We start from the raw sequence: 15,947 nt of genomic DNA, 5'->3' as shown, positions 1-15,947 counted from the left end.
TATTCCGTCGTAGTCCGGATTATCAATGTTATGTCTAGTAAAATGTAGTCTCGCATTGCCAGACCTTTCTCCACAGCGCTGTGGAGGAGGGTCTGGCTAGTCCACACAGCATTCCGGGATGGGAGAAAAACATGCTCTGGTTTATTGGCATTTCTTTAAACCAATCACAATCGTCATGGACGGCGCTAAGTGCTGGACGGAGCAACGGCGCCTCTGTAAAATAGCCTCGGGAAGGAACTTGTTTTGGTGGAACATGTGTACTAGAGTGCGGATCGGGCCGCGTTTTTCTGTCCGAGCCCGGCCCGCGTCCGACAGGCATTAAGATATTTATGTCCGAGCCCGACCCAAGCCCGACACATTCTCATACTAATGACACATGCAGTACGTTTGTTTATGTGGAAAGCCCGCTTTTATTAAGCAACTGTAGGAAGGCATTTGGAAATGTCAACAGATGAGCGCACACGGGGCAACAAGTGCACGTTAACACAGGCGCGCACCTACATAATAAGCTTTTTTAAATTTAAAATGTTCAATGCCTTATCGCGCTGATGTGAAAGAGCCTGACCCGAAACCGAACATCATTTCTAAATATGTGTCTGAGCCCCGATGGGCTCGGTTAGGGTATCCATCCTCTAATGTGTACGTTCAAAAGTGGTTTTAGTCGTGCAACAGAAAACTCAGATTCGACAGACAGTTGTCTGGATTTAGAGATCTGAGGAGCAGTTAACCATAGTTCTCATAAATTGACCGGAGTTTAGAATACCAATACAAAGGAAGTCGTTTTTCTACAGAACATGTAGAACAAGACACTTTGGACCTAATTTACTAACACTAGCGCAGTTTGCTCTGCGTCTGTTTATGCGAGTTCGGTAATAGCGCACGCTATGCTTCCACATTTTGCGTAGTATTTATCAACCCTGACACCCATCAGGCAATCAGCGTCTTTCTCCGCCCACTATCCCGTAAATTGCGCTGTAGCAAAGCGGTACTTGTGCTATGATATGGCTGAGTGCAGACTGCCATATTCCCACTGCTGATGCTATGACTGTTTGAAATGATCCTGATGCCAATATTTGTAATGTAGCGAATGGGATGTGAACGCTGAGTGGGAGATTCAATTTCATCTTTGATTTCTTCCAGTAACTCTAATATTGCATGGCTGCTTGATCTGTAACGCTAAATGATGTTGTGTTCACAGACAAAGTGTGATTCTTGTGTTAAAAATATTTTCAGCCTCGCCTATGTCTTCGTCTTGCTCAAATTACTGTTGCCATTTCACCAGCGCCATAAAGGTCTACGAGGAAACTCGATTGCGGCTGGTTTTAAGAGGCGGAGAATTTCCCCGCAGAAAAGAGCGCCTACTTTGACAGTCTTTGTAAATACCACGGAATATATAATTAGGGGCACTTTGCGCTTATCCTCCCCACCTTTTTGGGTGGAACTCCCACTTTCCCCACGACCCTCCCACGAACATATTGAAAGCGCAACTTGTCTCTTCTCGCTCATGTGGCAGACAATCTGCGATTTTACCCAAGTGCGCCCTGTTTGTAAATAGCCCGCATCGGTTACGTCCGTCTTTGCGACCAATTAGCGCCTGGAAACAGGCGCAAACGGCTTGATAAATCTAGCCCTTTATTTAAAGGTGCTCTAAGCGACGTTGGGTGACGTTACTTCTTGTTGACATTCAAAGTATTTTCAAACAAAACGAAGACTAACTCGCTCCTCCCTCCTCCTCATCCCGTTCCCTCCCTTCTGTGCTTCAGCGCACTAACGTGTTTTTTTACAGTGTGTTCAGGGGACCGGAAGCTCGCGGATAGTGAGGAGATGTTTGCTGTATGTGACAAAAAATGTTGTAGCCTAAAAAACGCGTGACATCGCTTAGAGTACCTTTAAGAAAAAGAATCTGATTATTTTTCCCCCACTGCTCTACAGCATGAAAAGAAGCATATTATTACTATTTTTTTTTTAAATTATGTTTTACAGTGGGTTAATTTGAAGGTTTGGAGCCTTTCATTGATAGGGATTCATTTATGTTTCCGTCAAAGACACATACTTGGTTTTGCAGTAGGCCACCACACAAACGATGCCAACCACCAACAGCGCCACACAGATGCCTGTGATCGTCAGCACCCGCCTCTGGTAGATTTCCTCAGCCTCTGTGGATGGAAACACACACACATACAAACACACACACACACACATGTTCATATGCACGCACACATCCACACATTGCAGACAATCACAAGACAGACAAGATTATGTGCACAGACAGACAGACAGACACACAACACACGCACGCACGCACCGTCACACACACACACACACACACACACACACACACACACACACACACACACACACACACACGAACAGCATGAGCACTACTCCATTGACTGTAACTACAGAAACAGTTATGTCACTATTATCTGCTGCCATCCTATCCCCTGTGCTGTCTATAAAACAACTCCTGATCTATAATGGCACATGCCTTTCAGTTTTAACTGTACTACAATCAAACAGTGCTGCTACAACACAGGAGTAATACTACAAGCTCATAAATATTAAGATGAAAAGCAGAGCTGTAAAGCTACATCCTGACATAGACTTCCTGCTGTCCCTGTACACGTGTATTTACAATGGCCATGGGGATGTAATGCTAGATGACACTGGAGGGGATCTGAATGCATGCCTGTATGGATGGAATCATCAAAAGACAAGTCGTCCGGATGAAGAAATTATATAAAGCATTTTTTTTTGTTCAAAGTGTTGATACCACAATGGCCTGAGGATGAAAAGGTTAAGTATTCACAAAGCTCACCAGAACTAAAACTGTCATAAATTTTAGAAAAAAATGCCAAACTGCCAATATTTTGTCTGCCACTTCGACATTCATTAATAAATTAAATGTATTAAAGGTTTTAATTTATTATTTTTCATTGTATGAAACATATGTTATGATAATAGTTAATGTATAGGAATGTATGTTTTACTTGCAAAAATGTGACCACAGCTCTCTTATTTTTGCTTGAATAACAGGTGGAAATAGAAAACCATTGTATCCAGGGTACAAATTATTATGGTATTGGTTATTTTTCTGATGTTGGAGTGAAGTTATCATAAAATGTATTACAATAACTTGAAATCGTTATTTCGGCGTTCTCCTTTGATATTTAGTAATAATTTGACTGTTTTGGCTTTAGATAATATCAGCTACTATAAAAGACAATTCACTTTTCCTTGAAGCTATTGAACTGACCTACACAAGAAAATACTACTACTTAAGTAGCCACAATTGTTTTTTCATTCTATATTTTATCATTTGCTCACTAACAACTCTCCAATCAACACTTCTAAAAGATGTGTGGGACGTCTACAAAGTGTTTGCCGGCGACGGGATCGAGTTGGCTACGGCACTTTTAATGTTATAGTGAGAACTTGCCTTTGGGAACATCTCTAGACAGATCTGGATCACGTTACACTGAACTACATTAAACTCATTAAGTTCTAACAGGTTTGTGGTGATGCTGGGTGAATACTTCGCCATCTCGGTCTAACTAGGTTAATTCAGATTTCTGGGCCTGCTGTGGTGTCACACTCTGTGTCAGAACGGAAAAGCGCAACGACACAATGACAGAGGGAGCAACAAACAGAACAGAACATGAGGGAGAGAGGGAGGGAATAAAAGAGGTGAGGAAGGAGGAGCAGGAGGAAACATGTAGACGGGAGGGAGAGGAGGAGGGGGCTGAGAAGGGAGCAGGGGCGTGTCCAGGAGAATGGCCTGGGAGAAACTAGTCCCCAGAAACCACACAATACCCTGACTTTGTCCTCTTATCAACAGAAACTGGATTATAGAGGCCCTTGGATTGTTCGTTATGGCCAAATTAAAGTCACTAAAGATTAATGCTTTTCAATGTCACAAACCTTCTGTTTTACAAACATTCTGTTCGTTTCTAGGTTTCTTCTCATGTTGGACTAAAACTGACGCTGTCTGCTTAACACGGTGACATCTATGAGAGATCTATAGCTGAAGACTATCTGTTGTTGAAAATACGGTAAAAGCTGGTGAATAAATAACTGTCCCCTTTACCTAATTCATCACCTCACCTTTCCCCGTCTCCCCTCGCCTAGACACGCCACTGAAGAGGGGTGAGGGAGGGGGTTCTAAATAAAGGGCCTCTGTAGGGACTGACAAGCCTACGAGAGCCTTGGCCCGGCATTGTGTGCGTGTCACAGGGTACTGATACAGAAAGGCAAAGGGAAATGGGAAGGCGAGCTCGCTGGCACAGTGGAGCCAACAGCAATCATGATTTAGGACAGGCGAGCTCTTGACTCTGACACTGAGTCAATCAAGGGCAGAATAATAAGGACAGACTATGTGGTCAGGCCTTTTGCTCACTTTTGGCAACGCTTTGCTAAAATACTCGCAGCTTGCATGTTTTTATTCGACAGGCTGCTGAAGCCAATATTCATTGCCAAAGCCCAGAGGACGAGCCAGATACTTGTATTTATCGATGATGTGAAACTCTACACACACAAGATATCTTCTGCTCTGATATGGTGTCTAGGTAAACACATCTCTGATTTGTAACAGGCCTAGTAAATTGTGTTTTAATTCACCTCTGCACTTTCTTTAATTAGTGTATCCTTCCCAGTTAATTTGTGTCTCTAATGTCTACTTCTCCAAATGTGTCCGACTGTAAGAAGAGTGCATGCAGAGGAGGAAGGTTACGTGTCTTAAAAGCAGGTTAGTGGGCAGGAGAAAAAGAGGGACAGGTTGAGGGAGACCCAGTTGTTGGTTTTAGAAAGAAGATGGCACAATAATGTGTGACTGTGAGAGGATCTTGGCAAACCCTTTAAGCACAGCAAAATGAATAATAATGTTCCATACCCATAAATTCAATTCTGAGCAGCTCTGCCAGCGCAGAAAGTTGTCGTGGTAAAAGGAAAGAGACAGATAGGGTCAGGTGTAATGTCCACTTTGGAGCAGATATGTTATATTTCATGTCCTAGATACGCTGAACCAGGACACAAGTTAATTAGTGCTGTCAATCATAGTGATTGACAAGTGTACCGTCCAGTAACAGACAGACAACTCAGACAGCCTTAGCTCTGTGACCCCCAGAAATGATAGGAAAACAAACTGAACCAAACTAAATCAAAAGGGATCAAATGAACCAAAGGCAGAAGGTAAGAGAAAGCCAACAGGCAGGAAAAGGCATGCAGAGACAGACGGACAAAGACAGCAAGACTAGAAGCCACATCACTTACTGCTATATTTACTAGAGATCATTTCTGGAGTTAACAGACAGAAATAGTAAAAAAAGAAAAAAAAACAAGACAAAAGAAAAGAAAAAAAAAAAGGATAAAAAGCAGTGAGTTACTCTACAACATAAAAACACATTACAGTCGATGAGGCTGGCACAGCGAATGGGAGTGGGTGCTATAACTCGTTTGACTAATTGCAATTGTGTGCCTTTGTATTGATTACAGCATACCTCTTGTAATGCACTTTGTCCCACTACTGCTGCGTACAGCTATTATAACCTTTCTTATGATTTACAGAGAAATCATGTGAGCATTCCTAATTTCCAAGGCTTTGCATGCATTACCGGCTGTAAAAAGAGAGGCCCATACAAAAAGTCAGCCAATTTTCGGTCCACCCTGACCTTAACTACTCTACAGTTTGACAGTGCTTTATGTTTGTAGCACTACGCAGGCAGTAACAAATCAACATGGATTCAAAACAGCAGAAAAGTGTTGCTTCAACTGACTGAAAGAGCGTCACAATGCAAAATAAAAAAAAGCACACAGACAGATTTCAGCATGGACACAAGGCCTGATGATGGGGTCAAAATAAGCAGACGTCACATATAGTATGATATCTTATGACCTGGTCTTGGTCTAAATAAGACATTATTCAGACAAACAGCAAAGCGAGACAACATGGCATGGAGCGACAGTGTTTAACCCCTGGAAACAAAGAGAAGAGGGTCATTTGTATCCCTCTATTTTATACCCCTGTGATTGCTGGGCCAGTAACAGGAGCGTGACACAGCTGATGGAGGGAGGAGCATTTTTATTTCTGTATAAAAGTAGCCAAACCTACAGGAATCATTTTAGCTTCTGTAGCAGGGCTAAATCTTCATGAACGTGCCATGGAATCTCTGGTTACCATCTGATGGTACCAATACTGACTATATGTGTTTCAGTGTCACTGCCCATGCAATCACAGGAGAGTGACCAAACATGCCCCATTGCATCCAGGAACAATTCGACATTTTTGGAAATTTTGCATATTTGCTTTCTTGCTGAGAGTGAGATGAGAAAAATCGACACCACTCTCATGTCTGAACACTAAATAAGAAGCTAGAGCCAGGGTACTTTTTTAGCTTAGCTTAGCATAAAGACTTGAAGCAGGGGGACACAACTAGCCTGGGTCTGTCCTACGGTAAAAAACAAACACATCCTCAAACAATCTGCCTATCAGCACCACTGGTTTCCAAGTAACCTGTGGCTATCGACAACACTGGAATTCACTGCTCCTCCTGTAATTACAATCCTGTAAAACCACAAGTTGTAGTTGTGACACATTGACATGATATAATGTTTTGATCAATGAGCTTTAGAGATGCTGGTTGGTGTGGGGTTTTTTACCGTTGGATAGAGCCAGGCTAGCTGTTTCCCCTCCGTTTCCTGTCTTTTTGCTAAGCTAAGCCAAATCTTTACAACATACACATTTCACACAAATGTCTAAACTATTCCTTTAATTAAATTACACTGTGATAAGAATGAAAACAAATGACACCATTCTGAACACAGTAGAAGTCAACCCTAGAACATTTCAAGCAGCATTTAGCCACATGCCGTAATGAAAGATTTTTATCAGATGATCCATGGATGCTTAAGAGTGAAAACAACAGGTTATCACATTCATTATTACTGTGGGTTTTATCCTAATCTCTTAGTTCAGGACAGATTCCACTCACATGATATGGAGAAACTCCACTTATATTAAAATTAAATCAATATCACAGAGGGACTGACCCTCAGATAGATATAACCATCACTGATGTTTTTGAAACTCATTACATTAAGACCTAAATGTTGAACAAATTCTAACTCTAAATCTTATTGTCATTTAAATGCCAAATTGTTGGGGTTTTGGACACACTGGAGCATTTAGTATTGACTGGCGGCTGTTCAAAACAACGTCAGAAGGACTTACATCTCAAGCCTTGAGTCATACTCCTACTCCCAAAAGTAAAATCAGTGAAATGTTTTTCTCTTTGTTTAAAAGAGAGGCAGAGCATTGAGTAAAAACTTTCACGTGTGTATTAATAGCTCGTAGGCCCATAGCCTTGATTGTTTAATTTTAGTTTTTTAACTGCTGAAAATCTTAACAGCACCGATGGACCATCTACAAAGAAAAGTGACAATAAAGTGTTTCAATAAAAGCTTTTTATTGTGTCAATTCTCTGTCTCCTCTGTTTCTTTTTGTGCAGTTCTCTGGATCAAGCTGCAACAGAAGTTTTTTTTGTGCGCAATTTACAGCTTAAAAATACAGATTTTTTCGAGTAGACACAACCTACTGTACAGATGTGCTGCTTGTTGTTGAGTTTGTCAATTCTCTGCTTTTTTTTTTGCAGCTTTCTAAGTCAAGTATCTAGTATATAATGTGCTCTAAAAAGAGAATTCAAGCAGATGAACTAGTGTATATCATATCTTATATGTACTGTAAATTATAAAATCTCTCAAACAAAGTTGTTTGTTTCTGGTGACCAGAGGAGCACCACGGAGGAACCAGGGGAGACAGGGGGAGGAAGGGGTGGACACAGAGGCATGCAAACTCACTTTCATACACACATACACACACACACACACACACACACACACACACACACACACACACACACACACACACACACGTTAACTTACATGAAACACAAGAGCAGGTTTGCAAACACACACACACACACACACACACAGAGCGCTCCCTCCATCCAACCCCTCCGATGTAGCATGCAGCATCTCAGTGGGAAGGAGACAGACAAGAGCAAATGGACATACTGTAGAAACCGGCCATGACGGAGTTTTGACAGCGGTCCCCCGTATAGTCATTGGGACACCTGATGGAGGGAAAACAAGACACAGAGGGAGGGAGTGGGGCAGGGGGGGGGGGTTGGGGGAGGGTGGGGAGGGTTAAAGATACAGAGGGAAGAAAGAGGGTTTGACAGGAGGAAAGAGAGGAGGAGAAATTCACAAAGACAGATAGAAAAAGAGGGGAAAAAAAGAGAGGAAGGGAAGGAGGGAGACATAAGAGAGCAGAGAGATGAGGGATTAGAAACAGCACAATCCACCAACTACAGAGAGAGAGATGACCTGCATACCGTGACATCACCGCCATCAATATGACATCACTGCTACAGTTAAGACATCATCACAGTCATGAGGGTCATGTGATGGTGGTGCAGGTAGTAGGAGGGGTCAAACGTACAGTCGTTAACCTCCAACAACCTCTCACATACAAACACAGATGCACACAAGCACACACACTCACATTTGCCGTATTACGGACTCTCATTCATTGCGTCCATTTCTTAACCCCTGGCCAAAACCATTGTGAAATAGAAAAAGCAAAGCAAGGGAATACTTTTAAGTACAGCATAAAATATGTCCGTAAAGACTGTAAAACAGCAGACAAGGACAGTTTATACAGATCTTGTCTGCCATTTAATGTTGAACCATGGCTCTGAAATATCAGTAGGCTAACTGCGCTGTGTTGATAAATTAATGGCGCTGTCCGTGGTGCTGAAGTAGCAGACGGATTTGTAATTGCGACTTTTCTCTCAGTCCCGCCCTTCTGTCAGTTTCGTCTTGGATCTATAATATTCTCTGAACCATAAAGCCTACTGCCTATACCTGTTTGCTGGGTTGCATTATCCGAGGTTAACAAATCAATCTGAGTCGAGAAAATGGTCATTACAGTCTCAAAATCATTTTCATTGGCTAACGTGCCAGCCAGGATATGTTAAACAACGTGCAAAGAACAAGGCCAGGTCTCCACCTGCTCCTGAGAAAGATATCTGGCTCTTTAGCTGCTAAATGCTCCACTTTCTTTGTTGCTAACTTTATCTGTCTGCTGTTTGGTGCGGAGCTGGTAGCGTACGGTGGGTTTATCAGAGCTTTGTCACTGAAAACAACTGACTGCTTTTGTGGGAAATAAGTCTGATGAGAGCCGTACGAGTGAACCAAAACATTCAAGTTTTGAGCCATGAAACCCAAACAATGAGTTTAAAGGTCCCATATTATGCTAATCTTCAGGCCCATACTTGTATTTTGGGTTTCTACTAGAATGATTCTTTGTCTGAAAAGCTCCATTTTAGCGCCTGTCTCTTTAAGCCCCCTCCCTGAAAATGTCCAGTCTGCTCTGAATGGTCAGCGTTTTTAATGTCTTCGGCATCCGCGCTCTCGGTGTCTCTGCGCCGCCATTGCAGCCTTGGAATGACTGTAACGGCACTGTAGCGGCACTTTCTAACTATATAGAGTATAGTAAAAGTATAATAAAAAAGACATGGAAATTTCACTTTTTACAATATGGGACCTTTAAATAAACTGTAACATTCTGTAGAGCTGAAGCTGCACAGTGATAATATTCTGTAGGTCTGTTACTACAAGCGGTAAACAGGGTGTAGGGTATGCACATGCTAAATACTTCTACAGGTGCTGGATTAGAAAACAAACCTGAAGCCAAAAAATTCTCTGTACTGATAGTTCCCAACTATTTAATTTAATAGAGCAATGTTTCGATCTAACAGAGATCTTCATTAGGCATGGTCAGATGACCATCACAGAGCAGAGCAAGCAATATATTACAGTCACAATCCCATTACGTAATCACTTAGGTGGTTGTGATCTGCATGACTGGGAGTCAAACTGACCAATCAGAGCAGAGCTGGATAACACTGTCTGATATTTCCATATATGAGAAAAAAACAACATTTGTCACTATTTTCATATTACACATAGTCATTTGATCCACTGTTACTATAAAAAAATATAGTTTGGAGCAGTTTTAAATACTTTACATGAATAATTTCAATGATCTTATGAACGTGTGGATGGGTTAAGGAATATGTAAACGCACACACTGTATCACTGGCCTCCTGGATATTTCCTTCTATTCTTATGACTTTATCAGTAAGATGCAGTTGAGAGATACAGTGGTTAGAAATCCAACAAACACCTAAGTAGTCTGAATGTCGCTGAATGTGCCTTGTCTCAGTCAGAGTATTTTGAGGTCAAGGTTTAATTAAGCTGAAGGTGCAAACGCCCAGCAGGAAATCAAAGCCCTGTTTAGTCATGCACATGTAGTGGTTAAGGAGAGTGCTGCTGCAATGAGAACAACACCCTTGCTTTGTGTAATGCTGCGTTTGTGTGTTTGGTGTGAAAGCCTGGTAACCCATCACAAAAACGTAACAACAAAAATCCCTCAATGAATCCTGTAAAGTAAGCCTTAAAGAATGAGGACTTGTCAAAATGACCTTACACCAAAAATGGGGATGTGTAAAATAAAGTATACCTGGTTTTCACAAGAATAGAAGTATAAAGGTGACACACACACACACACACTCACGCACAGAAAGAGACAGACTGAGATAGAAGCAGAAAGAGAGACACCTAAGTGAGAGAGAGAGATGGACCTCCACAGCGTGTGAGCATGAAAATGGTTGGAATAGGTTTTGGTATTTCTCGGGCATAAATAACAGCAAGAGTTTACATACAGCTGCAGAGTGTGGTGTTTTGTTTCTGGATGGGTGGCGAGCTGTCAGCGATACCACGGGCTGCATATAATTCATATTCAGGCAACAGCCATCAAACTCACAACACTGAAACTAACAAGTAGGCTCCTCACTGCATAACCATCACTCGAAAATTGATACACATACATGCTTACATACATAGCCCAAAATATTCTTTTTTTTTTTTAAAGCTAATTAATATTACTGCCATTCTTTTCTATCCAGCTTATCAGCTCTTTAAATGAAACGCTACATTTCAATTCATGTCCTTGAGAAAATAAAAAAAAAAATCATTTTGAGAGAGTGCTTCAAATTCTGAAATGTCTTGAATTATAATGAGTGTCATGGCTTTTACCCAGCCAGGCCTAATTGATTGAATCTCTTTATTGCTATAAGTGATAGTAGATCAGCTTTTACTGCAGTCAAATGAAAAATAGGCATGTTATAGAAAATCTGATCCAACTGCAGTGCACATTATACTGTAGATGAATCAAAGCAATTGGTCAACCCCAGTGTTCTGCTATCAGAACACTGGGGTTGACCAACCCCTTACAGCCATTATAGGATAACAGACGCTCTCTGGCTCTAATAGCCATATTGTTTTTATTACAGTGATTTAGTATCAGATCAAAAAACGTATCCAGTTTGAAAGGCAAGGACCTCCGTTTACCCCCCTGCATATACCGTCCATAGAACTGACTGGGGATCCTTTTCTCCTCTTTCTCACCACTAAAGAGACAACTTGCATTTTGAATCAATTATAGCAAAACCCCTCGGAAGAGCCCACTCAGCAATTTCCCATAGAGTTATAAATAGAGTAGAGAGAGAGAGAGAGAGAGAGGGAGAGAGAGAAAGAGAGAGAGAGAGAGAGAGAGCGCAAGAGAGAGAGAGAGAGAGAGAGAGAGAGAGAGAGAGAGAGAGAGAGAAAGGGAGAGGGAGATAGGTGCGAGACACTCGGAGCAGAGGCAGCCCTATGCCGGCAGAGCTTTTACTGTATATCATTTCTTTTCTCCTTCGCCTCTTCTCTTCTGTTTCTCCCTGCCTCGCATGCCCCCTCTTTTCTCCACCCTTGCTTTATCTGCCTATGCTCGCCTTTCCCTTTTTTCCCCCCGACTGTACTGTTCTTTCCGCCCTGAGAATGAGCACAGAGGGAAAGAAAAGCCAGCAAACCTTTTGTTCAAACCATCTGAATGAAAGCAAAAGTCTGTGATTCATTTTTTTTTATATTTATCATACAAAGGCTCGTAAAAATTAAGAGAAAAAAAAACAACACAGACAGCTGTGGACATTGTGTTCAATACAAGCCTGAACTCGTGGCATTTGTAGATTCGATTTGATTAAATTAACTTTATAGATTCAAATGGGGGATTTGGCATTTTCAACCTATACTGTAACTGGGAATACATACTAATGTTTACAGCTGGCAGCCAGACTGGAGTTTAGCAACAACGTTAATCAGAGGATCTGCAACTGTACACAGAAAGCTATAACACAGGTTAAAGGAACATTGAGTAAGCAAGACACACCAAGCTTTGACTGCCAACAGCTCGCCAGCGGGCATGTTTGTATGTACTGATCTCCATTTTAACCTCCACTCTCTGTTTAAGCCAGGGTGCCTTTCTGTATGTGCTGTCCTCCACTTTAACCTACAGACTCCATTTTGCTGTAAAGCATTACTTTCCCCTTCAGGAAAGAGGAGATTATATGTCTCCATGGTCGGCACAAAAGAGCTTGCAAATACCACTCAAATTTTAGGGATATTAAAAAATGTTCGCTGCCTGCCAGTGCCATGCAGTGCACTGATTTGCAGCTGCAAAATCGTGAATGTCTTCGTGTGCGATTTGGGGCCTACATATCTCTGAAGGGAACAAGCCGAGCAGACAGTCTACAGACAGTGGTCTTATTTACATCCTGTTATCCACCGGCCCAAACAGACAGGCCAACAAAGGATGACAAAGCTGAGAAGCTACAGTAACTCTGGAAACTGCTGGCTAGTCTGCTACTACCTTGCTAGCCTGCTGTAGCTTCTTGAAATATGCCGTGAGTTTGTGTGTAGCACAATCATGCACAGAGTGTTGTACAATCCTGCCCATTTTGGACTCCTAAATTGCTATATACGCAGCTCCTAATGTCTATATGCAACCCTACTCGAACAAAGTTTTCTGCTTGTCAGCACCATGAAAAAAAAAAATCCTGATTTATCCTTCAGCAATGACCGGAAGGTACTGTATATCAGATGAGGGATAGAGAGAAAGACATGGGGAGAGAGAGTGAAGAGGGGAAGCAGAGAGAGAAAGTGAGAGAGAGAAATGGAAATGAAGAAACAAAGAGTGTAGATCTGGAACATGCAGGATCTAAGGATGGATTTCTAGCAGACACATCCAATTGTACAGGAAGCATAACAACAAAAGCTCTTGATCATATACGACTATACACGCCATCTGTTACCCACACTCAGGGGAAGTGTTTGCTACACATCTACAAAATGACCCTGTATGCATGGCAAGTTGGAACTGAAAGAATGCAACCTCCAGTTTAGAAAAATATACATTTCACAAAGTGGAACAAAGACTTTTTCGTAGCTTAGGTTCATACAAAGCTTTGGTTGTAAAAGTGCAGTTTGTATCGCATTGAGCTTACAGCTGTCGGCATACTGTGCCATTTAAAGGGACAGTTCAGATATTTTGAAGTGTGGTAGTATAAGGTACTTATTCATTGTCAGTGTGGGGCCCGCAGCAAACATATTTTAGACATCTAAAAAAAGGCCTACAGTACCATACTATATTTAGAATATTCTCTCCGCTTTACCTTGCAGTCAGAAAGTCCTTTCCGACTGAGAAATGAAGCCATTATATTAATATATGCTCTAAAGCCACCAGACTCCTTTACAAAAACAGTTAATTTTACCTGGCAGAACACGGCGGTCTACCGCCGCCTCAATCGGTTAGTTTCTTTGCGTTATTGTTTGACTTTGGTGAATCCAAACTAACCCTTTAAAACACCGAAGTCACACAATAACACTAACGAACTAACCAATCGAGACAAACCTAACTAATTGAATAGCAACTCCCGTGTTCTGTGAAGTTAAATTACTATTTTTGTCAAAAGGAATCTGGTGGCTTTGATGAGAAAGAGCTGCCTGATGGCAAGGTAAAGCGGCGAAAATATTCTAAATATAGCGTACACTTAAACTGATAATGATTTTTTTAGGTGGCTAAAATACGTTTAGCTGCGGGGGTCCACAGCTGTACATTGCTTAGCTTCCATTTCTGTCCTTCTGTCTGCTTCTCTAAACTGGGGGCGTGTCGACCGCCGACTGTAGGTAACACACTGACTACAGAGAAAAACCTCATACAACCATACTTCAAAATGTGCAAACTATCCCTTGAATGTACCAAAGAAGGGAAATATTAATTGTTGATATAATGCCATTTTCCACCTCTACTACACTAGTGTAAATGCTACCGGCTCCAAGTTTCTTCTATGTTGTAGCCAGAGTTTTACTGTTACCTGATACCACAACTTTGCCAACATGCACATTGTTTCATTATATTTGCTGTAACTGTAACTTGTGACATGTTCATATAAATAAATGTCTGTTTTTCTCAGGAACCGGTTAATATAACATAGCAGTGATTCATCTAATATCTAGTTCATAGAACTGCACTTGCTGTTCTAAACACATACCAGTCTGGTAGCTCTTTTCTGGAAATAATCCTCCCACTCACAGGAAGTGATGCATTTTATTATTATTATTTAGTTTATTTCAAATAAACAGAAGAAGAAGGACTTGATACCTAGCATTAAATGGAACCCTGTCAACCGCTCCTGGTCCGCTTCAATGCAGAAATACAGTAGTAGTTCTGGCATCACTATTACTACAGTTCAGATCCAGCTTGCCATGATTGTGACCATTAGTTTGTCAAGCAGCTCGTCCTAACGCTTTGACATCAATATATTGTCATAGTTGTGAGAACGTTGACGAAGAAGGAACTATAAAATTACAGTCAACTGTTTAGCAGTACCAGAGGAGGAAAACCTGTACATGCCAAGTGGCGTGTTATCTGTACGCATTCTGAGCTATCCGCATGTATGTCTACGCTGTATACAGCGGACGTAAACATACACACCACTTTCTAAGCATTGGGATGAACGATTTAAAACTGGCAATGAGTTAAAAAGAAGAATCGATCGGAATTAGTAAATGAAAGCGACGAAAATGCAATATGAAATGAAAATGAATGGATCAAATCAAACACGAAACTTACCCCATTATGTCCCTTCTTTTTCTTTCTTTCAAAAAAAAAATAACAAAAATCCAGGACAGTCCAAATAGCTGTCCTCTTCGCTTTCCTAGGTGCCCTCAGCATGCAAAGTGTTTGGTGGTTACATGCCAACAGAGTGACCGACAACAGAGGCAGCAGCTAATAAACTACGTCACAGGATGTCCTCTTTAACTTTTCACGCCTGTGAAGTTCCTCTGAGCAATACTGTGCTCTTGGGAAAAACTTTTTTTCTGCTGCAGGGTCAGCAAAAGTAGAATCAACTGCCATGCTGGACAAGATAGCTGATTGCTAACCTAGCTTGGGCCAAGGAGACAGAGGTCTGCTATACTGTCTAATGGAAGATAACAAGTTTTTTTAAATCTATATTTATATATAATTGTCCATAACATCAATATTTTTCCTACAAACACTGTCATTACCCTGCATATATATGCAGGGAGACACCAATTGTTTCCATTGGGTTCTACTAACATATAGGGCAGCGTATCCATGTTCTCAGGGTCCCATGTTCCCCAGCTTAATATCCTCTTCATATGACACATTAAAGAGACCTTTCGAAGGGTTTTATCTTCTCAGCAATGTTTTTGCCTTAGGTCCAATGTTCAATGTACGTTTCCCTGAGTCAATATGTTGAACTCAACCACCTACAGCTTACAGACTGCTGATGTTATACTTATCAAAACTTACGCCCTGAAATTTGCAGGCAAGACAGTTTTCTTGACTTTAGACATTGATATCTCCACAGCGGCTTGAGAGATTTTTAGTACAAGTTAAACTGCATTTTGAAAGTCCATCTGGCTTTCTTTGTTTCTTTTGTTTTTTGCCATTTGAACTGCGAAGATGTAGCCCTTATATTACCAAT

The 15,947-nt window shown here is 41.3% G+C and overlaps 1 protein-coding gene across 2 annotated transcripts in view; it reads right to left on the bottom strand.

Annotated features, from left to right (window-relative positions):
• Nucleotides 1–15,947, bottom strand: part of nrg2b (neuregulin 2b) — a 61,423-nt gene that overhangs the window by 10,440 nt on the left and 35,036 nt on the right. Inside the window, exons 5-7 of one of the 2 annotated variants that reach the window (XM_039813699.1) lie at nt 8,068–8,126; nt 4,889–4,912; nt 2,054–2,156 (exon numbers count right to left, since the gene is read on the bottom strand). In XM_039813699.1, coding sequence (XP_039669633.1) covers nt 2,054–2,156; nt 4,889–4,912; nt 8,068–8,126 — 186 coding nt within the window. The remainder of the gene's footprint in view (nt 1–2,053; nt 2,157–4,888; nt 4,913–8,067; nt 8,127–15,947) is intronic. The other variant, XM_039813700.1, reaches the window with a different exon arrangement.

Source organism: Perca fluviatilis, chromosome 10, assembly GCF_010015445.1.
Source record: "Perca fluviatilis chromosome 10, GENO_Pfluv_1.0, whole genome shotgun sequence".
NCBI lineage: Eukaryota > Metazoa > Chordata > Actinopteri > Perciformes > Percidae > Perca > Perca fluviatilis.
This window is presented reverse-complemented; position numbering and strand designations above follow the sequence as displayed.